This window comes from Myxocyprinus asiaticus, chromosome 46, assembly GCF_019703515.2.
Source record: "Myxocyprinus asiaticus isolate MX2 ecotype Aquarium Trade chromosome 46, UBuf_Myxa_2, whole genome shotgun sequence".
Lineage (NCBI taxonomy): Eukaryota > Metazoa > Chordata > Actinopteri > Cypriniformes > Catostomidae > Myxocyprinus > Myxocyprinus asiaticus.
The window spans coordinates 13,231,794-13,255,349 of NC_059389.1; the positions used below are offsets into that span (position 1 = coordinate 13,231,794).

Below are 23,556 nucleotides of genomic sequence, written 5' to 3' on the forward strand. Positions count from 1 at the left end.
AGGGAGACTTGGACAAGGTCTTCACTGATAATAGATATTTTGTCCCACTCCAGGGTGGTCTTCAGTCTGTCCCATGGCTTGGAGCTTTTATAGACAACATTTAAATAGTCAGTCTCCTCATCCCTCCTTGTAAACATCTCAATGCTTGGTGGTGTGGAGACAGTGAGTGACTCAGTCTCCTCAGATGGTTCAGTGTTATGAGTTGTTAAAAACCACTCCATCTTGTCACCTATATCTGGCAGGATCTCCAGGCTGGGCATTGGCGAGCCAATGGAGGCTAGATATTCAAAATCCTTCTCCATATCTGAAATTAGCTCAAGGCCAGGTAATGGTGAGCTAAAGGAGACTTTATCTTCCTCAACATCTGACATGATCTCAAGGCCCGGTGGTGGTGAGCTAAAAGAGACTTCATCTTCCTCAACATCAGATCTGATCTCAACATCCAATGGTGGCAAGCCACTGGAGGATAGTTCCTCAATCTTCTCATCGACTTCTGAGATCACCTCAAGATCTTTGTGGGAGGGAACCTCAAGGGCAGGTGGTGTAGAGCTCTCTGAGTCTGCAGGAAACTCTTCCTCTTGATCTCTGTTGGAGAGGATCTCAAGGGCAGATGGTGTGGAGTGCTCTATGTCCATGGAGAATTCATCTACCAGATCTTTGTAAGATGTCATCTCATGGTCAGATGGTTTGGAGATTTCTGGGACCGTTGTTGGTTTTTCCTCAACTCTATGAGACATCATGTTATGGTTGGATCTTTCAAAAACTTCTGCCAACACAACCTCTTCTTCTCTGTCTGCAAGAGCGGGACAGGGAGACGTGTGTTTTTGCTGGTGGTCTTTATTGACTCTCTCCCAGCTCTGCTGAACTCCTCTTAAATATTCAATGTACTGATTGAACTCTTTAACAGAGCACGGCACCTTCTTCTCCTCCGTTATGAGGCCATGTTGCAAGAGGCTTTTCATTCTGTCTGGTCGGCAGAAGAAACCCTTCAGGTTTGGATCGTGTAGGCAGTTATAACTGATTCCCATTCCAAGAATAAATGGGTCTCCCAAGCTGAAGTCTGGGCCCGGCTTGTAAAGACTTTCACCCAGTTTTCCTCTGCAGCACTCACTGGGGACATCTGGTGGCACAGGTATTTTTGTCCCGATTGGTTGTTTAATTCGGGAAATTACCGAAAAAGCTTTTCTGAATCTGTTTGCCATTGTACAGTATCAGCGTACTTGTAGAAATGCAACTACAAATGACTGAGAGTCTGACTCCTGCGCCTTCGAATTATAGTTACTAGCTCTGTGGTCATAGTATGGAATTTGGTTTGTGACCTCATATTGAAACTTGCTTCTGTTTAAGTTCCATGGTTGCCACGGCATTCTTAGTCAGCGGGCTTGCTGAAACGCCAGTTCTGAGGTTCAAAACCCACACTGGTGTTGTCAACCCTGTTCAATTCTCGCACGCTTTTTGCTCTCTCTTACCTCAAGAAAATTATGGTTTCCACATAAAGTGACTGTCAGGCACAAATCGTAGCACCTTGCGTACATCGTGGAACTTTTACAAGCGAGCAAGATTTTTATTATTGTTGCAAAAAAGACGTGAGGATTTTTCGTGAAAATGCCTTTGAAGAGATATGTTAATAACATAATTACATATGCAGCAGAGTCAGATTGCACTTTTAACCGCTCCATGTTCAGTGTCATTACATTTTTGTTGAAAGTAAAGGCCAGACCATGTTTAACTTTTAAGTTTCACATTCAAAGTAATATTACATATTTATTGTCATAGTTATGACAGTATTTATAGAAATTATTCAGGAGAAAAATTATGTTATTTCATTCTAATACGGAAAAGCACTACCTAACACCCTTGACTCAAGACTTCTAAAATCCCATAAACATAATGGTCATAAAACAGTAATGTAGATACTGTAGATAGGGTATGGTAGTAAAAATCTCTTTATCAATGATAACAGATAAACAACATAAAAACAAGTAAAACCTTGTGTAATGTTTACACGACTTGGTGGCATCCACATAGGGTGCATGGTATTTACCTTAAGAATTCTATATACAGGAAAATAACTATTAAAACCCATCAAGTCTATATAAACATACAGTACAGTGCACCACTAGTTTACATAACTCGGCATCATTTTCATTACCTTCAAGCAGCAACTGTAAAAGAAACTCTTGACTCTTAATCACATAATTGTAATCATCAACAATATTGTCAACATGATCATCATCCATCATGCCAGTATTGTGCACATTTTGATGATCTAGTGTGCTTTCAGTCAGATTATGTCTGAGGACCACATTTATTTCTCTAGAGGTCTATCAATATTAAGGACAAAAATTAATCATATTAATTTCTTTGGCTCAGTCGCTATTGCACAGGGAGCTACCATCTCATAGAACTATTATAAAAATCTGGCAAACGGCAACAAAACATACAAACACTGTTTAATCCATGCAGTCATATTGCACAATGAAGCAGCTTTGGTTCTCAAGGTTTGCTTGAGATCTATTAAAGACAATGCTAAAAGCTTAAATAAAAAATAAAAAAAGCACACTAGATCTAATAAACATGCACATAGCATGACGCTCTGCAAAAATACCAGTGTTATAAACAATCTCATAATAGTAATAATCCTTTCAAAATACATCACAAGCACCAAAATGTTTAATAAATGTAAAATATTTCACTGTACTTAGGCTTTGTTCAAACTGAACACAAATCCGATATGGCTTTCAAATCTAATCTTTGATAATCTGCATCCCAAATGATGAAAAAACTACTTGAAATCTGATCTGTCTGCTCAGACTGAGACACGTAAAAAACAGATTTTAATCAGAATCTGAGCCCCATTTGGATGTGCTTTGAATGGGGTTTGTAAACATTGGAAACATTTGACTGGGATACAAAAAAAAAAAAAAAAAAAATCTGATTTTTGCTGCCTGTCTGAACAAAGCCTTAAGAGTTCTTTTGAATAGTCAGAACAGACTGTTTTCTAATCACTGAATCTCTAGACATGACAAACCCACAAAAAAGATGATTGGGAGAGTAACAGACCACTTGCAAGTTGGAAACAGCTAAATTTTTTTTACTTTTTTCATTTTTAACCTTTTTGCAATACAACAAAGTCAGACTCTAAGCCGCACAATAGGTAAATCCAGACCAAGCGGCTAGTATGAATCAAATGCAATAAAGACATCACTCATTCTTTTCTTTGGGGTTTTATACAATAGGGGGGAGAAACTGCAGCTCTTGTCCTTCTGAATCAGTGCTTGATTCTGTTTGAGGTTTGATGATGATCTGAACAGATCGATCTCCACTGGAGTCAGACTTGCTGTCTTTGCTTTCCTGGCTCACACCTTTGCCTTCCTCTCCATTCTCCTCCTCAAATGATGCTCCTATTGGACGCAGACGTTCTTCTGTTGCCGTCTTGCTTTCTTTGCTCGAATTGTCACTGACACTCTTAAGATTGTCCTCAAATCCGGACTCATTGTCTATGGAATGAGAAAAGTAAAAAAGATATAATAATATTCTGCTAAATGGAAATGGTGCAAACCCATACTGTATAGTGATCCCATCATGTTTTTGGAAACTTACTGTAAATTACATACAAAACATTTGCAAACATATGATGCTAGACTTATTCTCAGAACTAAATTCACTTTTCTTAGCAAAATTTGCAAGTACTTTTAACCAACTGGCCTCAAGATTATTTTTAGTGGATGTATAAATTCAGTTCCACTCAAGTTCACACAGGTGCCCTTAGCAGAGTAAATACAGGTCTAGTTAATCAAATTTACTATGTACATGTTCCACAAAACTGACTTTTTGGGAAATGTTTTGCTTAAAATGCATTTGTGCATTCTTCTAAGTGTCCAAATACTTTTTGGGCCACTGTAAATACATTTTTTTTCTCAAAGCTAAGAAAAATACAGTACTGTGTAAAAGTTTTAGGCACTTCTAAAAACTGTTGCATAGTGTGGATATCTTCAAAAATAATGCCATAAATAGTTTTCATATATCAATTAACGTCATGCAAGGTGTAGTAAACATAAAACAAGCTAAATCAATATTTGGTGTGACCACCTTTGCCTTCAAAACAGCACCAATTCTCCTAGGTACACCTGGACACAGTTTTTCTTGGTTGTTGGCAGATAGGATGTTCCAAGCTTCTTGGAGAACTCGCCACAGTTCTTCTATCTATTCAGGCTGTCTCCATTTCTTCCATCTCTTCATGTAATCCCAGACTAACTCGATGTTCAGTGGGGAGCTCTGTTGAGGTATTGCCATCTGTTGCAGGGTTCTCGGTTCTTCTTTTCTCTTCTATTATATTTGCAAAAGGAATGTTTGGGAGTCTAAAATTTATATTTCCAATTGACACACTAAAGCTGAAGATATAAATAACCATCTTAAGACAAATGTTTTTGTGAAACATCTTACGTGCCTAACACTTTTGCACAGTACTGTACATTATATGAATATAGTAAAAAAAGGACTTAAATATCACCCACACCTATCATATTGCTTCTGAAGGCATGGATTTAACAACGTCGTATGGATTACTTTTTATGTGATTTTTATTTCCTTTTTGGAGCTTCAAAGACCTGATCACCATTCACTTGCATTGTATGGACCTACAGAGCTGAAATATTCTTCTAAAGATCTTTGTTTGTGTTCAGCAGATGAAAGTAAGTCATACACATCTGGGATGGCATGAGGGTGAATAAATGATGAAAGTTTAAATTTTTGGGTGAACTATCCCTTTAAATAATAGTTAGCTAGATTCACCAACATTACCAAAAAAAAAAAAAAAAAAAAAAAAAACACTAAAAATATATTGACACTTGCCTGCCCTGTTTGCAGTTGCTTTGCGGTAAGTGAAGTCATAATTGTTCTCGCTGACTTTCCGCAGAGGCCGATGTTTAGGATTAAGCTTGTTGAGACGGCCTTCATGTATCCACTCATGCTGCATGCCTTCATCTGGTGTCATGCGCTTTGTAGGATCCCACCTACAAGACCCAACAGTACAGTTTGAGATTGTGTGTTATGATGATATTATATGTTTTACATCATATCATACCATTGATGTAATATACATACACAAGGCAACATCGTATGAAGTCAAGGAAGAGAGGATCATTGGTCTTTAGTACACTGGCAAGATCTTTTGAGTTGGGTCTGCGTTTTTTCCCTTTGCTGTTTGTGATATTCCTCGGGTTTCCTTTAGAATCTGATTGGAAAATTTGAATGGTAAGATGTAAATCAAAATGGAAACTTTTGAAGGATCAGTTAGCACAAACAATTCCACATGAAGTGGCACAAGAACAATTTGTCTTTTGAGTTTATAGTTAAATATTGTTTGTGACGGTCAGCATTCATGCAATGAGTCATCTTACCAAAAAATAACCTCCTTCTTGATGCTGTTTGAACAAAGTCATTTGGAGGGAGTCCCATTATCTACAAAATCAGAAAAGATTTTTGTCAGAAACCAATGTATTTCAAACAACTATAGAAGAAGTTTTAAAGAATCAAAAATTATTCAAATAATAAATAATAACCTCTCACCTCCATGATACAGGCGATCTGCTCGACCTCACTCTCTCCTGGGAGGAGGGGATAACCAGTGTACAGCTCAGCCAAAATGCAGCCCAGGCTCCACATGTCTATTGCCATGCTGTACGGGTGACCCAGAATAACCTCTGGTGAACGGTAGAATCGACTCTGAATGTAGGTGTATACTGTAGAGAGATTAAAAGACAAAAGCTCTATTAAAAAGTTGAATTAGCATAATGTATCTAATAGATTATTGGGCAGAATTACTATGAACATTTCTGATAACATTGTTACTCTTCAAAGGTGTTTGTTTAACAGCCATTTAACAGCCAACTACTGAAGTTGCAGATCTTGATAGTAAGTATGCATTATTACATTCTATTAAGTGCCCCATTTGGTATAAATAATACACATACAAATAGATACATCTCATGACATTTCAATCAAGGGCTTTACAGTGCAACTCTGGATTAAGCGACCGGACTACCTCTCTGCTGCTCATAGCAGCTTGATCCAAAGTCCACAACCTTGACGTTCCCCTGTCCTCTCTTGGATAGGAGTATGTTTTCCTATTAAGAGAAAGAGGAAAAAAATCAAGTATGTGTAAATGACATGACTCTTTTTTTTTTTTTTTGGATCTATTAAGTTATTAAAAATACATTAAAAATGCAATTCATACAAAAATGACTTGAATAAACTTCTATGATGAACATATATTCTAATTTATTACCATTTTACTGTTCAATGGTCCTGTTTCCCTCAAGGTAGTATATAATATTCATATAATAAATGTTTCTTAGCGTTGAGAAATCTGATGTTTTTTATATTACACCTAAAGCACAAAGACTAGTAGAGACCGGTTGAGAATCTCAAATCCCAGACAACAACTGACTTGCATCTTAGTTTGACAAACCATAGAGTTGAGTTTACCGGTTTGAGGTCACAGTGGATGATCTTCTCTTTGTGCAGCATCTGCAGGCACTTGAGCAGTGAATGGGCAAAACGTCGGATCAGCCCCAGGCTGAAGCCCTGGAAGTTGTTCTTTTTAATAAGCTCGTATAAGTTTGCCCTGGAAGGAGACAATAAGGACAATTATCAATTGGCTGTCTGTGTCAGTTTTTGTAGAATAGCATCTGAATGATCAGATTTTTGTCTGATCTTGAGAGCAAAATCCCTTTAACCTCGTGCAACCCTGCGTACACATGTGGACGTTGTATTTTGGCTTTCCTATATGCATTGCATAATTTAAATTCATTTAAACTGAATGATCTCAGTTCAGGAGACTCTGTGCTGTCAGTAAAGTGTTAAACTTTCATTAGATGGAGTCATGTGACAAAACAACATGGCGCCGATCACAGCAGAGTTTGTCTTTGGGAGAAACGGCAACAAAACTACATCTGGTAAGAAACCTACATTTTTACATTGAAACCTGTTTGCGTCAAAAGATTGGAGTCTCTAGTTTCATCCAATATGCCATTTTTTAAATTTAAGCGATTTATCACCAAACACCACGCTGCTAAATACAATGTAAACTTATGTGTATAATAGCACAAGGTTTTCATTAGAAATCCTATATTTACTGTGCATTTTCTCATTGAGAATTTTGTTTTGTTTTTAGAGGCTTTTTATGGAGTTAGGATAGAAATATGGTGCATTTCGACCTGTTCTGAGACCAGTGTAGACAGACAGCACACTGGAGGTTAATTTATTTACTAAATCGGGAGCAAGGGAGCATCCTATAACTTACCTATGAAGCCAAGTGCACACAAAATGCACACAGTAATCACGGTCGGGTCTCAGGAGGTTAATGGCAAATCAGTTCACTTGGTCTATGAGTGGTTTTTCCTCTGGCCTTATAATGCCTCTGCTAACACCTTCTGAACTACTATCAATTCACAAGCAGCAGTATGCCATTTCTCCATATGCCTCTAGAGGGCAGCAGTACATTAGTTTTTAGTACTACCTCACACCAAACCTTGCACAATCACACACATTGTCACTCAGCAACCTCCTAAACCAAATGTTGTCTTAAAGCATGCCAATAAAAACAAAATCTCACTCTTAGTCTGTGTTAAGCGCTAAGCATTATGATAAAGAGCCCTTTGAGAGTGACCAATGACAGTCATTATCTTTGGCAGCAGGGAGGCCCAAAACAGCAGCTGTGAACAGTCTAATGTAATCGGAGACTTCACACCATGAGTGGGGCAAAGAAAGAGATAGGGGCCTAATCAAGGCATTAAGTAAAGGATTCTGTAATGGTAACAGAAGACGGGGAGGACACATCTGATGTCCTCTAAAGGTCAGACTGCCAGAGATGAAGCTGCTTTTCCTGCAAGAGACTTAACTGATCACTTTACTTAGAGCCCAGAGGTCTTCAGAGGCAAACTCTCACTTCACACTTCAACGTCCAGTGCTGGCCACTGCCCAGGGTGATAAATCACAACTAATGTGACAGCTAGCAAACAACTGATAAATCAGAACTAATTTGTAAAAATGTTTTGGCTTTATCAATGGTTATATTAAGTTAATTTGTTTTCTTAAGTAATGTGGAGTTCAAAAGTTTTTTTTTCCCAATACAAATTAGATAATAAAGCATACTTTGAGTGAATAGGTGTACTGAAAAAAACACCAGATGATCAATGTTTTCTGATATGATTCGATCATGTTCCAAAGATTATCTTGTGTTTCAATGGAAGCAAGGATATCTGACCTTTTGACCTACAAAAGTGATTAACAAGGTCAATGTCACAAATTTTCTTACTTGATTACTGACTCGAAAACGTGCAGAATTTTAAATATTTCTTAATCCTTTTACGTCATAATGTTTCTTTGTTTTAGATTCTAAAACAAAATCCTAAAATGTCCTGTTTATTTCCGTGTTTAATTTATATTTTTATTTCCAGATTTTCAATGTACCTATCTTCAATGTGTCTGATCAACAGAAAAGCATACAGACCTTAAATAGATATCTATAATAAACTATAGTTATAGTGTGATATTCTATTTAAGTGCACCCACTGAATCCTATGTTTAACGTAAGTTACCATTCAGGTTACAAAACAAAATCAAAACAGCCTGTGTTTATAAGGCTTTATTCACACTACGGCCAATTCCACCCCTAAAACTGTTATTTTACAAGTAATGAAATCAGATCCATTTTTTTCTAAATAGTCAGCATGACGCAAAGAAATATACTGTAAAAGAACAGCTGTCCCTGACTATGTTAACATGCACTTAACAAAACTGTTTTCCAGGGTTTTTGCAGAAAGTGGCATTCTGAAACTTGTAAACGAGAACGCCAATTTCCTTACGCCATTTAAGAGACTAAGGGCACGTTTGACCTCCAAAGTCCAGTTCGTTTGACTAGTGTGATCGCTCCGTACTGTGAACCGTGCTTTGGGCTGCTTGAAGAGGTGGGCTCGGGCACGGTTCAGTTGGCTCAGGCACGGTACACATCTAGTGTGATCGCCAACCATGACCGAGCACGGAACTCGAAACATGATGTCAATGATGTGACTTGGCAAAGGGATCACTTTGGTCTATGGCACAGGTGCAGTGTTTACTGAAATTTGAGCAGATGAGAGTATACAGGAACAACTGAATACAACACACAAAAACACACATGAATGTAAAATTTACGACTATCTTCGTGCTCGTGGATACCAAAGAACCACTGTGCAATGACGTGACAAGCTGAAAAAACTGCAGGTTCAGTATCTGAAGGTATGGAATGCACTCCGTAAATCTGGCAGCTCATCGGACGAATAGGATAAATTCCAGAGGTACGAAGCTGTCAACAATTAGGCATGTGAGAGGGCCGTGTATCACCGCACCCCAAACGACTCAAAATAAGCCAAGAAGTATGTAACGTTACAAAGATAGACTCCATTGTGTTCTACGAGAGTGCTTTTCTTCCTGTTTTCTTAAAACAAAAAGTTGCATCGTAATGACGTAAGCGTGCTCAGGCCCGGAACGTTAAGTGTAATGTGAGTGCAGGCCAGCGGGGAAGTGGGGACAATTGTGCAAGTACAAGGCAACCGGGCCTAGTGTGAGTACACCCTAAGAGAAAGTGGTTTTACACACCTAGGTTTCTCCCAGAGAACACTGCTTATGTGGCCATTCAAAGACTTAAGCACCGTTCTTATGGGTTTTTGAGAAGTGCGCATGTGCGTGAACAGACCAGATATAAAACGTGATAGGATGGAGCCCAACAACATGTCAACACAGCAGAAAGAATTCAACATTTCTGGGAGTACACTGGGAAAAACACATAAACTATAAACTATACCCATGAAAAATATTGACGGTCCCTAACACTCGTGTATATGCCATCGTAAATCGAGGGAATCCCAGAGTTTTACGTAAAATGGAAACCCAACTATTGCAGCGCAATTCCGCTGCGGGTCGCAAAGGAAAGTTAAGGAAACATACACAGCAACAACTCTGGAATATCTAGAAATAAAGCAAAGCATTGGAGAATAAAATAGAGAAGTTTTCCTCGGAAGACATGCTTGTTATTTACACACGTGAGAAAATTACTTTGCTGTGAAGAAAGCTGCTTACTGACCAAACCACATGTATACAGGAGTAAAGAGTACGCTGCCTGTGCAAAGCATGTAAACTATAACACTGCTTTTCCACAATACGCCACTTTCTGGTGTCCATGTAAATGTAGTCATTGTGGAAAGAGAGAACAGTGTGAACATTTTTGCTCTCTGCTCTTGTCCATCATGACATCTCATACACATGCGGTCTGAAACCACTCGTTCACCCTTTCACTTGAAATCTGCTCTGTCCATTCAGACCTAAAATGCTTTTCCAAACATTTAAATTTAATCAGATTTCAAACCACATTTAGATGTTGTTTGAATCAGTTTAAAAAAAATCAGATTTCATATTTTTTAGTTTTTCTGTTCACTTGACTTTTAAATGGATTTCAATTGGATATGCCAAAAAATCTGATGCCTGAAGAAAGCCAAAGCGATTCCAGTACATTCCACTCACCCCAGTAGTTCAAATGAGATGCACAGGTGGTTGCGGAAATAGAAGTACTCCTTCATGTGAATGACGTTGTGGCAGTTATCTCTGTCTCTTCTCCGCACAGCATCCAGGATTTTTAGCTCCACAAGGGCCTGGTGGTGGAACCTGGACACCAAAAGAAAAATTATTTACATTTTATATCTTTATATATACTTATTATTAATCTTTTTTCTGTTGTGACCACAATTGTGCTAAAACAAACTATAACTGTAAATGGATTTATAATTTTTTTTAATTATACATGAAATGACGACAGTGAAGTGCATTCTGAATCACCATTATTTTTGTAGCCCTACACCCTTCAACTCTCCGAAACGTTCACTGTGGAGGGTAAAAGGGAATAGGGCATAAGCACTTCCAAATGGAACACACCATGTGTCAATGTCATAAAAAACCTTTTTTAAAAATCTTGTGTTCAGCCCCAACTTTGCTATTAATAATTCAAAATTCATTCATTCTTGATTCAAATTCTTTTTTTTCCTTTTTTTTTTTATGTGTGAAAAATGTTTTTGAAAATAATGGCTGTGTACACGCACATGTGTTCGAGTTATAAAGAAAGTATTTTAGGGCTTCACACTTGTTTTAACTGTGCCGTTTAAATTGATTTGTCAATGTATTCAGCTTAAAAACAAATCAAAAACATCCTGAAGGCAAATTCAAAAGTTATACAAAAGACTATAAGCATTAGTGCAGCTATAGAGTATGAAACACTGAGTTTGCATATAAGAAGGTTGAAAGTTTATGCATCATTCAAAGTAGGTCTGACGGTAGTCAAAGGGCATGAGATCAGTTCTGCCTAGACACGTAAAGCGATACACAACAGACACCTATTAACACCCTTCAGTGTAAGGTATGACCCAATTGAGTGCCGATCAAAGACCTTTTGATGACCTTCTAAGTGATGAATGTGACAAAGGCTTATTGTGCAGTCTGAAAGACTGGATAATGAATCTTCCTTAAACCCAAAAACAAAAATTCTGACTTCATTTACTCACCCTCAAATTTTTCAAAACCTTTATGTTTTACCCGTGTTTTTTTTCTTCTTCCATGGAACACAAAAGAAGATTTAAAAGGAGATATTGTGCTAAACATAAACAATAAACAAAATGGACAATAAATTTTAGTGCAAAACTCCAAAGATGATGAAAATCACCATAAAAGTATCATAAAAGCAGTTTGTATGACTTGTGAGCCATATTCCCAGGGTTTTGAAGTCATACCATAGCATGGTGGTATTTTTATGGAAAATAACAGGTTTTGAATGGTAAGCACATGATGCCAGAATTTTCAGTTTGGGTGAACTATTGCTTTAAAGCATACAGAGATGAGGATTAAGACATGGATTGGAGATTAATGTTACCTCTTCTTGTTTCGAATGATCTTGATGGCCACCATCTCATTTGTCTTGTGATCCAAACATTTCAAGACTTGGCCAAACGATCCTTTCCCAATCACCTCCAGGACTTCGAACCGATAGCCTATATGGTCATGCAGGACCTGAGCAGAGTATTCAGAGGAGAGAGTCAGCTTACGAACAGGTCAGCATAATTATTTCAGTCTCCTTTTGCAGTGGCAGACTTTCTATTACTTAGAGAAACACTGCATTGGTCATATTGAGATGCATAAATGATTCATCTTACAATGATTAGGCTTTTATGTGATTATGTGGTCATGTAAACGCAATAAACGGTGTTCCTTTATCGGTGTAAGGTCATAAACGGCTTAAGAATAAACCGGTTGACACGGGTAGATTTTTGCCCATTACACCGATTTCGCATTGCATGTAAACACCTTTACTGGTGTTCTCACCGGCTTATCAAATGTGCGCACGTGTTGAGCGAATGTCTCTTCGCGGTTTGACATCAAAAGCAGAGAATAACAAGATTATTTCAAATCTCATGTAAATACGGTTTTCTTGCTTTGTCAGATTTTTTAAATAAGCTGATTTTTGGAAGTTATCAGCATATTGGTGTGCATGTAAACATGCTCACTAATTCATGAATATATTAATAGTAATATATGTAACATCATTACAAATATTGTTATTAGTGGCCGATATTATCGGCCGATATTAGCCTTTCACTGATATATCCGTATCGGTGTATATGTTTACCGATATGCGCAGATATGACAACTTTTTTCAGAGCATATAATGCAGAAAACAATGCTTGAATTGGTGTCATAACATAGTTTGCCAGCAGAGCGTGCTCCGACTCCATTGTTTACAGAGCTGAGCTGCCGGTGGCTCTGCAGACAAGGCGGAGTTAAGCGGTGCGGAGTTAAGTGGTGTCTTCTCGGTAAGCTGCTGGAAAGTTAAAAAATGACCCCATCATTTTCCCTTTTCAATATAACTAATATAACGTTAACCCTGTCCCTGACAACCATGTCACTCATGTCTGTTTGATGTTAGCCAGCTTTAGTTTGTCAGTGCAGTCAGTAACGTAGCAGATTGAAAGGTAAACATCAGAGCATCTTTTTCCAGCTCAGCAGACAACAGTGCAGTGGTGGATTGTGTCTATTGAGTGTTGATTTCATGCTATGTTGTTACCTAGTTGGTGAGACACAATGCTGGAAAGTAAAATAAACAACGTCATTCTTTTACTCTCCGTGACAATGAGCTTATAGCTAACTAGCTAACCACGTAGCTACTTTTATTGCTTGTCAGCTGAGTGGAAGCTGAAGTGTAAACATGTATTCACCAAACCACAGTTTGGTACCCCCTTCAACTGAACAATTCCAATCATTGTATTTATAAAATGTAATATTTAAAAGTCTGGTTTTCCACTGTTTCCACAATATGGTGTAACACCGCTGTTGCTGTTTATCTCTTGCCTCGGCAGGTGTAAATGCTTCTTGTTTTACAACCTGCCCTTAACTGACTGGCAGTATTAAAATAGTCAGCATTTGACTAATACTAAACATCAGTACTGTTTAGTATTAGTCAAATGCTGACTATTTTAATACTGCCAGTCAGTTAAGCTATTTATTGTATTTTTATTTATTCTTTATTTTAATGGTCAGCATTTGACTGATACTAAACAGTTCTGATGTTTATTTAGCTATTTATTTTATTTTTATTTATTCTTTATTTTAATGGTCAGCGTTTGACTGATACTAAACATACAGTACTGATGTTTATTTAGCTATTTATTGTATTTTTATTTATTCTTTATTTTCTCAGTGTTCATTTCTAGAATTAGTTGACAATGTATAATAATAATGTAAAATATTCTTTCATAAAAAATATTTAAGAAAGCAGCCTTCTGAGTACCTTTGCATAGTCATAGCGGTGCAAAATCTGTGAACAATCCACATAGAAAAGGTCTGTTTTCATTCCAGCTCAAAAATTAAATATATCGGTCACCATATCGGTAACCGGTGAATTTTCCCCCTCTAAAATCAGTATCAGTCTCAAAAATCCCATATCGGTCGGGCTCTAATTGTTATATACAAATTTTTTAGGACACTTAAAAATATATGAATGTAATTGCATTAGATGACAAAATATTAAAGCTAGTGGAATTTATTTTAAAAAGGTGCACACATTTAAAGCAAACTTTTGACAAAAAGACATTATTTGTTTTAAATTATAAAACAATAGATATACTGTTTAAAATTATGACAAGCATTTGGACACTGTCTGGCTGACAAACTTTGAGAAATATGTCAATTCACAAAAATGGATGCGTTAGAAGTTAGTTCTGAGAAAATGTCTAGCGTTATTTGTTTGCAGATATCATTTGGTTTGATATTTTGTATCAAGTGTGTAAGTGTGGCACACAAAATACATTTGTGCAAATACTTTTTGTGCCACTGTATAATATAAAAATATTAATTTCCTCAAAATACCAAAAAAAGAAAGAAATAAAACACACACACACACACATACACACACACACACACATTCAAAATCATCCACAGTATATCAAAAGCTAACTCAGCAAAAAACAAACTAACAAAAAATCACAAAATGATATAAAATAATATTTTGAATCTAACCTTGATGTAGCTGCCATGTTCATCATCATAACCGGAATTCTGTGGGGACCCCTGGGAGCCCTCAATCTTCTTAGTGTCCAAACCCAGATACCAGATCTCAGAGTAGTCCATGATCTCTTCCCTTTCATATTCAGTCAGCTGGTTCTGGAAGTGTTTCAGTGCAGCTGTTTTGAGGAAGGAATACAAAAAGGTTTGTAATGCACAAATATAATCCAATCAACCAGACAAATATGAATCAGATAAATCCATTGCTATTTTCAAATATTTTTAAATCATAGAATTTCTATATTCATTTAATGTTGACTTCTGTAAGATCTGTTTTAACCTCTTCAACTCTGGGGCATTTTTGGGCTGCCACCTGCAAATTCTCTCACACAAATTTAAAAGCTAATTTACACATCCTGTGGACTAATTGCCAAAGATTACTCTCATTTTTTCTTTTTTTGCAGCATAGCGCCCCCTTTTGTACCTGCTGACAGATCTGCAGAGCTGAAAATGTTAAAACGTTGAAGATGTTAATTGTTTAATGGCTCATATAATAAAAATAAAGATCCAATCCTCAAGTGCAGAAGAAGCACATTTTTTTTTTTAGACTGAAACCATGTATTAAGATATGAATATCTAAAACACAACAAATTCCATAAACATTAGAGCACTTCATACTTGTTGGAGACATCGGCAGCCTCTGTCCCTCATATGTTCTGATCTTCTCAAACTTATTGATGATGCTTCTGGTTAGGGATTCAGAGAGGTTTTCCACCGAGGAACTGAAACGATTGGGAAACTGTGGCCTAGGCCTCTCCTCCTGTTACAAGAAATGTAAGTCAAACTGCAAGAATTTCTCTTTATGTGGGGACTTGTGACCATTAAGAACCATGAAATATTCAGTAGAATGTTACTTTCTCACTTAGGGGTCTGTTGAATGTTAACCCACCTGGTTCCCTTGAGTGCTCTGCACCAACTGTTTGACAATACTGGGTAAGGTTCCATTTGAATGCAGAAGTTTGCCATTGGTCACCAAAACTTGCTTGACTGGAGCCTCTAGCTGGGGCAAGGAGCCAACTCCTGTTCCACACTTCTAGAAAAAATGAGACACAATATTCTGGGTGCAGTTCAGCATGAAGAACTCTACAAATCAGTAACAAGGTCAAACGGAAATACAGGGGGAAGATACATGAGCTTCACGCAAGCCGAGTCGCCAATGTCCCCAATGAACTGGACCCCCTGGGTGGAGGATGGAATTTCAATGCCTGGTGAGACCGAGGTGGGGACAAAAGCAGAGATGTAGCAGTCTTTCAATATCCATCCCACCAGAGGATATGTAATTATATATAAAGGGCCCAACAAGGTACTCAGTGTCCCTTGTACACCTTTGAGCGCAATTTCTCTGCAGCGATGCCTTGTTTTCTTATAATTGTAAGATTATGTTCTCCATTATTTTCAAGGATGAATCCAAATATTCATCGAATGCATTTACATGGATAGTAATATGCTGATAACTATCAAAAATCTGATTATTCAAGAAATCCGACAAAGTAAGAAACCCGTGTTTAGACAAGATTTGAGATCATTGGATTACTTTATTCTATGCTTTTCTTTCAAAATGTAAACAGTCATGTGCACATCACTTGTGCTCAAGAAATAAGCCAGTAAGAAATCTGATAAAGGTGTTTACATGCAATCTGAAATCGGGGTACTGGGCAAAAATCTACATAAACTTCTTAAACGGTCTTACCCATACCCCGATAAAGTAAAGCCGTTTAAGGCGTTTACATGGCATTACACATGGTGTAAAATCGTGCATGTATACCTGCTCATTTAGAAAACATATTAACCAACAACTAATCTGAATATTCAAGGGACCCACCCCTCTAAAGGTCTTTTAGATTGTGTTTATATATACAGTATATTCCATTTACCCAAAACGTCACCCTTTATGTTGAAAATTCTTGCGGTTTCTCCTCACAATTTTTATTCTGATGCCAACTTTTTGAGAACAAACTGCTCCTTCGCACTGAAACAAATGTAGGGCACTTCACAAGGGAGTGGATCATCATTTGTAACTTGCAGGTTTTCCCCCATCTCACGGTTCAAGGCCAGTGCTTGACCAATTTCTGGGCTGAAAAAAGAGCAAGCGCATCTATAGATAGATGAGATATTTAATCTCAAGTGTTCCAGGGCTACTGCAGCATTTGCCAACTTGATCATGACGCATAGAAACAGAAGCTAAATATAGCATAGGGGCACCTGCAGAGACATACAAGTCTCTAATACAGTACAGTAAATACAGTACGCTGCCTGTAAACACCTGAATGTTTAAGGTACCACAGCTGTGTGTTAAAATCACAATCAGATCATGGGATTTCGACATTAAGAGGCTCTACGAGGCCAATACCAAGCAGTGGCTTAGATGATGGTTAGATACTTTATTATAAGCAGCTGTTAGGTGCTGTGTGTAGAGATTGCTTTTAGTTAGCCTTTTAGGCAGTTAGGGAGCCTTAGCATTAAACATTTTGCATAAGTGCTTTCCATAGGTGCTAGGAGGGATCACTCGTTGTCATTTATAAATAGCTGATGCACAAAGGAAGAGCCCATTCATACTGAAGCATCAGCTGGATGAAATATTTGTATATTTGAGCCCAAAGCTTTTGAGTAAAAGCATTGGGAAGTCTGATTCATTTTAGCAGATCAGTCTGTTCAGATGGTTTGTTTCAATAAAACAATTTAAAAAACAATTCACTGATTCATGAGAGTCATGACTGAGTCAAGTCCCCGCACAACATTTTATGTCTTTTTTGTAGTGATAGAGCTAAAAGTTGTGCTTCATGCTATGGTCTATCATGATGTTTTCAATTAAAGTGGACGCATGTAATTTTTTACAAAAAGATGTAACTGAGTATTCCAGACCAATGATCTAAAAATTGGGGGGTGGACGTGTTTACATCAATTAAGGCTGTCAAATAAAGAATTTAATATTTGTCGAATTTAAAATAAAAATTCACATTTGAATGCTAAACTGAGCATTTTGGATGTGTACCAAGCACTGATGATGACTTACATTCTTGGGCTAAAACAGGCGCAGTGCAATGATAAAAACAGAACGCGGGTGTCTCGAGACACGTTTTAAAGGTTGAATATCCTTTTAAATTGGCATTCTTCTGATTTTCTTCAGAATAAAACGCAACAGTACCCATCCACTTTTTTTAGCCGTCTTGGTGCTGGAAGTATTTTTCCCATTAATTTTTTCTATAGGGTTTTCATAAAATCCTTCATAAAAGTACTGCGGAGCTGTTTGGTGGACTTTGTTGTCTGCAATCTCTAATTGGTGGATCTTTCTCTGCTGGATCATGGGTAGTGTAGTTTCTTCACCAGAAATTCCACTATTAAACAAGATTGATGACTTCAACAAAAGCATATACCATCAATTAACAACCTCGGAGCTTGCGGGAGGTCTGTCTTTAAAGGTTTAATTATCGTTAATAATCAATTCCCATATGGAAAAATGAATGGGATATTTACTTCGGAACCTTAATGTTTTAATGTTGCTCTCTAAATGATCCATTCTATTCCAGTCTGAGGCTCTATGAATAAGGGCTCACCTGTGTGTAGGTGCAGTTGAGTCCTATTTTTGTGTTCTCTGCCTGAGACCTGTGAGGGTGAGGGAAAGCCTCGGGTCTGGCTGACTGTGAAGAGAGGGGAGGGAAAGACGTCATGAGCGTGGCGATCCTCAGTCATCTCCTAAAGTCAATGCCATGAGTGTGGGATGCTGCCTATATACAGTAACACAGGGAACCATCTCTCTGTAGAAACACGCTTTGTGTTATTCAATACAGTGGATGACTCATCTTCGATACAGCAAGGTCACTGTCCTTAATGAACTTTTATTTGCAGAAAGCAGAAAATAACTTTTCTTTTTCAAAAGATTGCTTTGAAAAAACATGATAAGGAAATTTTCAAGCCTCACAATGATGTCTAAACCATCCATAGAGTGACCTCCCAGAGGAAAATGTTATTGCTCAGAGGTTTCTCCAAACATTAGTTAAAAAAGAAAGACAGTTTTGTTGATGTACTGTAAGCTATAAAATTACTGTGGATAACATAGCTCATCTTGGATGAATTTGATGAGAAATTCATATTTTTTTTTACATATTTGTTTTTATACTTTTGATTGCCGACTTTGATGTCTGAGCAAATCTGAGCACAGTTTAAGAAGTTACTGAGATTTCTTTTGAAACTCTAGAGAAGACACGTGTGAGAACAACATGATCACATAAGAAATCGAAATGCTTCTTCCGAAAGTTAATGTATCCTGAAATACACCCCATTTAGCCGAATAACTGACAAGCGCCATCCCCCATCAGACATTTTTGCATCAATTTACGCATGAACACACTTCTCAACCATTCAGTGGTTGCATTTTTGCTCTAAAATGACATTTTCACTCAACTAATGGTTATGTTTAGGTGAGGAGGGGATCTTGAGTGAGTAGTGATTCGAATTTCAGGAAGCTCAGACCAGTTTCAGCAGCAAAACTACTGTTGCCGAATTCACAACATGATCAGTCTGGTTATAAATATCAAAAGCAGGAGGCTTAAGTAAAAGTCTTAATTTGCTCTCCATTTCCATATAAATATCTGAGATATATATCAATCTGAGATATAAAGAGATTTCTTTTGTGGCTTTTCTTTCCTATGGGGTCACAGTTGACAGACATGAAGCACTTGAGGTATTTGATATGTGTGATACACACACATGCTTCACTGGTACTTCATACTCCACAGCAATCATCTCCTTACTTATGTTCCTCTCGACCACCAATGCTCTATTTCCTGGAAATAAGCTGAGTGATCAAGGCTATCAGGGAACCTGCGATGACTACAATCAGTCACGATTGCAGACACATGTGGAGGGGAGGAAACAGGCTGGCATCCATTTTAATCAGGTGGTCAATAGTGATGAAAGACAGCAAACGGACAGATGAAATGCCCTAGCCCAGATGAGCAATCACTAAACTTAAATATACTGTATTTATATACTGTATATTGGAAGGTGGCCACGTGCCAGTAGCAGAAGTCTAACAGATTGGTCAAGTTGTTCAGGGGTAGAAAGATTCAGACAATGGGATGTCCTCATCTATATACAAACCTTGGAAACTAATGCGGTTCTCACACCCTTAATCCGCAGGGTGATTATTTGTAGTCTAAAACATATGAGGTTATTTGGCTGAGCTGCATAGTCTCCCATTGTGGGTTTAGCTAGGCTGATGTGTTGGGTCTTATCTGCATTCATTCACATGCTGGGAGTACATTGGAGTTTAGTATACAGGCTTATGGAGGGACTAGCATGGGATCAGAGTGGATGTGGACTCAAACGTGGCAGCAACAAATGGATGCACTTAGAAAATAGGCTTTTAAAAATGTGTTTCACTTAGGCCGTGAGTGGTCAGCAGTGCAATGTGAGCTCATGGCTTTAAAAGACTCATTCAAATATTAACACCTTTGAGATTCTATGTTCAGGACCCAGGCTTTGTGTTACAATGTGGGTCAGAATGCAATGCAAGGGTAGTTTCGGATGATTTCTGAGCTTCTTTTCTTAGCCAACATAAAACAGGTTGCTTTCAGACTTTTATGTGTAAATTTAGATCCAAAACACTAAATCCAATTTGTTTAGAATCATATATCGAAACCACATTCATGCCTCTAACGTCCCATGTTCTATCCTACTATACGAAATGCCATTTATGTTTACACCAATAGCTTTTGACTATGTCTGTATCAGACACCTATTCATTTTAAAGTAGATTTGAGTCACTTAAATGAATATGACACCAGTATGGTCATGGGCAAAACCAAGACCACATCTAGATAGGAGCAAAAACACATCATATCCTTTTCTTAACACCAGGAACTCTCAATGCCTTTAATAGTAACTTGGGGCTCTGTACTTAATCACTCGCCTTAAGAGTGAGGGTTCATACTTAGACACTGGCTCGAGGTTTTTTAAGCAACCTAACCATCACATGTTCAGATATATTTATGCACAATAAAAGTTTGCAGAAGGGTCCATTTAAAATTAAACTTTGTCAGAGCAGACACAGAATACTGCTTTCAAAGTGCAATTCAAATACAGCAGGGTGACAAACCTCGCTGATGAACTGATGGAATGAACTTACGACACAAATAAGGACTGACACTTACATAATTTTATCACTGCCAAATACATCATCACCAATAAAATCTATAAGAATACACAGAACGGAACGCACTGAGATTCTCGCGTTACCGATGCCTTGAATTAACGGTTCTTAGAATGTGCGGTGCAATGAAACCTGACCGAATAAACAAACATGAGAAAGTTTTCCATGGTTCCTTACACAAATATATTACCATAGTAACTTTAGTTTCAACTGTCTATCTGACAACTGTCATAATAACTAACTAACTAAATAAATAATAAAAAGAAAGAAAATCATGGAAATATTATGAAGAACGTAAATTTCTTATGGTTTAACAGTACTATTGTTATCATGGGACATTTTTAAAGGGATTACTTTGAAATAACAATGAATTAATATGGGATGTATATAACAAACAGTGTAAGAAGCTTGTAGAATATTTCTGTCATTGTTAAGTTTTTTTTTAATGACAGTAACTCATACCAAGTTATCATCATTTTACCAGAGTAACAAGAAATGTATAGTAACTACACTGTAAAAAAAAGATTTTAAATTTACTGTAAAAAGCTGTGGTTACTAGAAATTTTCTGTAAAATATACAGTGACCATGTTTCAGCCTTTACAGGATGTAATTTTGATGAGAAATGATTACCGACCAGGCCAATGGGGCCAGTGCCCAGGGGCCCTTGACTGCCCGGGGGGGCCCTGGGCTTTAAGGTTGCATGATCACTACCATTTATATTATCAAATGATATAAACTTGATAAACTAGCCTTCTGGAACTAAAAAAAGTCTGCTTTCCATTTTAATATGTATTGTTAATCTCCATAATAATTAGAAAAGGCCACATGATGACTTAAAATTCATCAAGAGTGGCCCTTCATGTAGAGACAGTGTCACTCACACAAACAAAAAACATCATCAGGATAACACATGTAACACTAAAATAATGCAACAAACATTAACTATACTACATAAATTATAACATAGAACACCCCAATGACATTAAAAATGAGAAGAAACATAACTATTCCCATAAAATATAATGAAATGTGATGGGTCACACAGGGACTTCTGCAACACTTATTATTATTGTTTTTCATCGTACTTTTAACAATAGTTGACTGTAAAAATGACATGTATTATCTTGTTAAACATAATCTACATTTTTACAATCAATTACACAGTCAAATCTTTTTACATCTAAAAAACACTTTTTAAAAAAAACTATTTTACTGTAAAATTACACATTATGTCCTGTTATTGTATTTATACTGTATGAGTTAACCTGCTAACCAATTAATGTTATTTTTTACTGTAGCATTTTTACATTCTTTTACTGTAAAAATTATGGAAATTCTTTGGTTACCATGGTCAATTTGTGTAAAGGATTAAGTACACAATATTAGATGATGAACAAAGAGCACTATTCAATTAGATAAATATGCTGTTCATAAAATATAAAATAATTAAACCCTTCAATAAGTGTCACTCTAAGTGCATGCAATAACAAGATTAACATGCTGTAAATATAACAAAATGTTTTAAGGTTTTTTTTTTATTAAATTAACTCTTGGTGCATTAAGTGCATGCATAGGAAGTCACAACTTGTTATTCTTTATACATTACCTTGTTATTAATGTCAGGAAACATGTCGCTTTTTGACACGCTGATATTCAGCACATCCAAATCATAAGGCATAAGAAAGAAATATCGTTCGCTATTAAATCCAGCAGGAAACTTGCACGTGCATTCCTAAGAATCCTTGACTTGTCAGCAGTGGAAAATATCAGCGAATGGCAGCAAATCCCACGATGGTGAGAACTTCGCAAAATGAAGTGATTCCCCGATGAGGAGGAGGAGGAGAGGTTTTGAAAAGCTTTCGTCAGCAAGAGATTAACGGAAAGAGGCAAGCTGTCAGTCAGCTCGCCTTGACGGGTATGTTCCGAGATATGCCACCTGTTCCGGTTTTCCAGCCTGGCTGCAGATAGCACTCTGAACTGTATATAGATGTGTTTACGTGCGCTTACCTATAACAGAATACATATGCTTGCCATCCTAACACTTCATTTGTTTGCTAAGTCATGGCACTCCTAAAGTGGTTATTCAGGTCAGTTACTGTATATGGCACAATGTCCGAATGTGCAAATACACAAGTAAGCGTCTAACAACACAGCCGACTCGCATGTGTGAGTTTTCCATTCCTCCTCCACTATCTGTTTACTGCCCTCTCTTAAGTTTCCAGCTGTCAACGAACGACGGGTCTCTAATAAATAACGCCTATCAGTACATCGTCATTCGCAAAGCCTCGTATATTTCAAAATGTCAGTGCAGAGAGCGAGCCAGGCTACTAAAAAACCCACTCACTTAAACTTATCAACTCAGAGATTGAGTCGGTTTTGATTTGAATGGGAGACAGTGATCATATTAAAATGCACAAAGAAAAAAAATGTCACAATTTGTTTTGTTTTTGTTGTTGTTTTTATGTACCCCTAAAGAAATGTTAATTAATTTGACAAATATGGAGAAAATGATGTGCACTCACTGGGATGAACAGTTCAAAAAGCTATTTTATTCTACATAAGACTGGTCCCTTCACTGTGGGGGCTGCCATGTTAAGATCACATGACTAGCCGAATACTACTCACATCCCACCCATTATCTGACACTTTCGTTTGCAGAGTAAATTAATCATGGTTGACAAGATGCCTGCAAATAGTTTGCATGTTTGGCGACTAAGCCTGTCGCAATTATTAACACTGTGTTCAAAAGTATAGAAAATGA

General features: G+C 37.3%; 1 protein-coding gene across 2 annotated transcripts; it reads right to left on the reverse strand.

Moving 5' to 3' along the window:
• Nucleotides 1–1,785: 1,785 nt before the first annotated feature.
• LOC127435549 (dual specificity tyrosine-phosphorylation-regulated kinase 4-like) lies at nucleotides 1,786–22,589 on the reverse strand. 2 transcript variants are annotated; one of them, XM_051689069.1, is made up of 14 exons: nucleotides 22,402–22,589; nucleotides 18,198–18,281; nucleotides 15,533–15,673; nucleotides 15,262–15,403; nucleotides 14,599–14,762; nucleotides 11,960–12,096; nucleotides 10,564–10,704; nucleotides 6,490–6,628; nucleotides 6,047–6,128; nucleotides 5,572–5,744; nucleotides 5,403–5,463; nucleotides 5,107–5,236; nucleotides 4,855–5,015; nucleotides 1,786–3,500 (listed from the first exon to the last, which is right to left on the reverse strand). In XM_051689069.1, exons 1-14 carry the CDS (start codon nucleotides 22,471–22,473, stop codon nucleotides 3,229–3,231), a joined length of 1,899 nt encoding a protein of 632 aa, XP_051545029.1. In that variant the 5' UTR covers nucleotides 22,474–22,589; the 3' UTR covers nucleotides 1,786–3,228. The 2 variants fall into 2 exon arrangements, with proteins under 2 accessions (XP_051545029.1, XP_051545028.1); XM_051689068.1 differs by having other exon boundaries at nucleotides 15,533–15,676.
• Nucleotides 22,590–23,556: the final 967 nt, after the last annotated feature.

Coding starts and splice junctions, on each gene's coding strand:
- LOC127435549 (XM_051689068.1), bottom strand. CDS start 22,473: ATGCCTTATGATTTGGATGTGCTGAATATCAGCGTGTCAAAAAGCGAC. Junction 15,677..18,197: donor TCAACTGCACCTACACACAG/GTGAGCCCTTAT, acceptor CATTTTTTCTAG/AAGTGTGGAACAGGAGTTGG. Junction 5,464..5,571: donor AGATCGCCTGTATCATGGAG/GTGAGAGGTTAT, acceptor CTGATTTTGTAG/ATAATGGGACTCCCTCCAAA.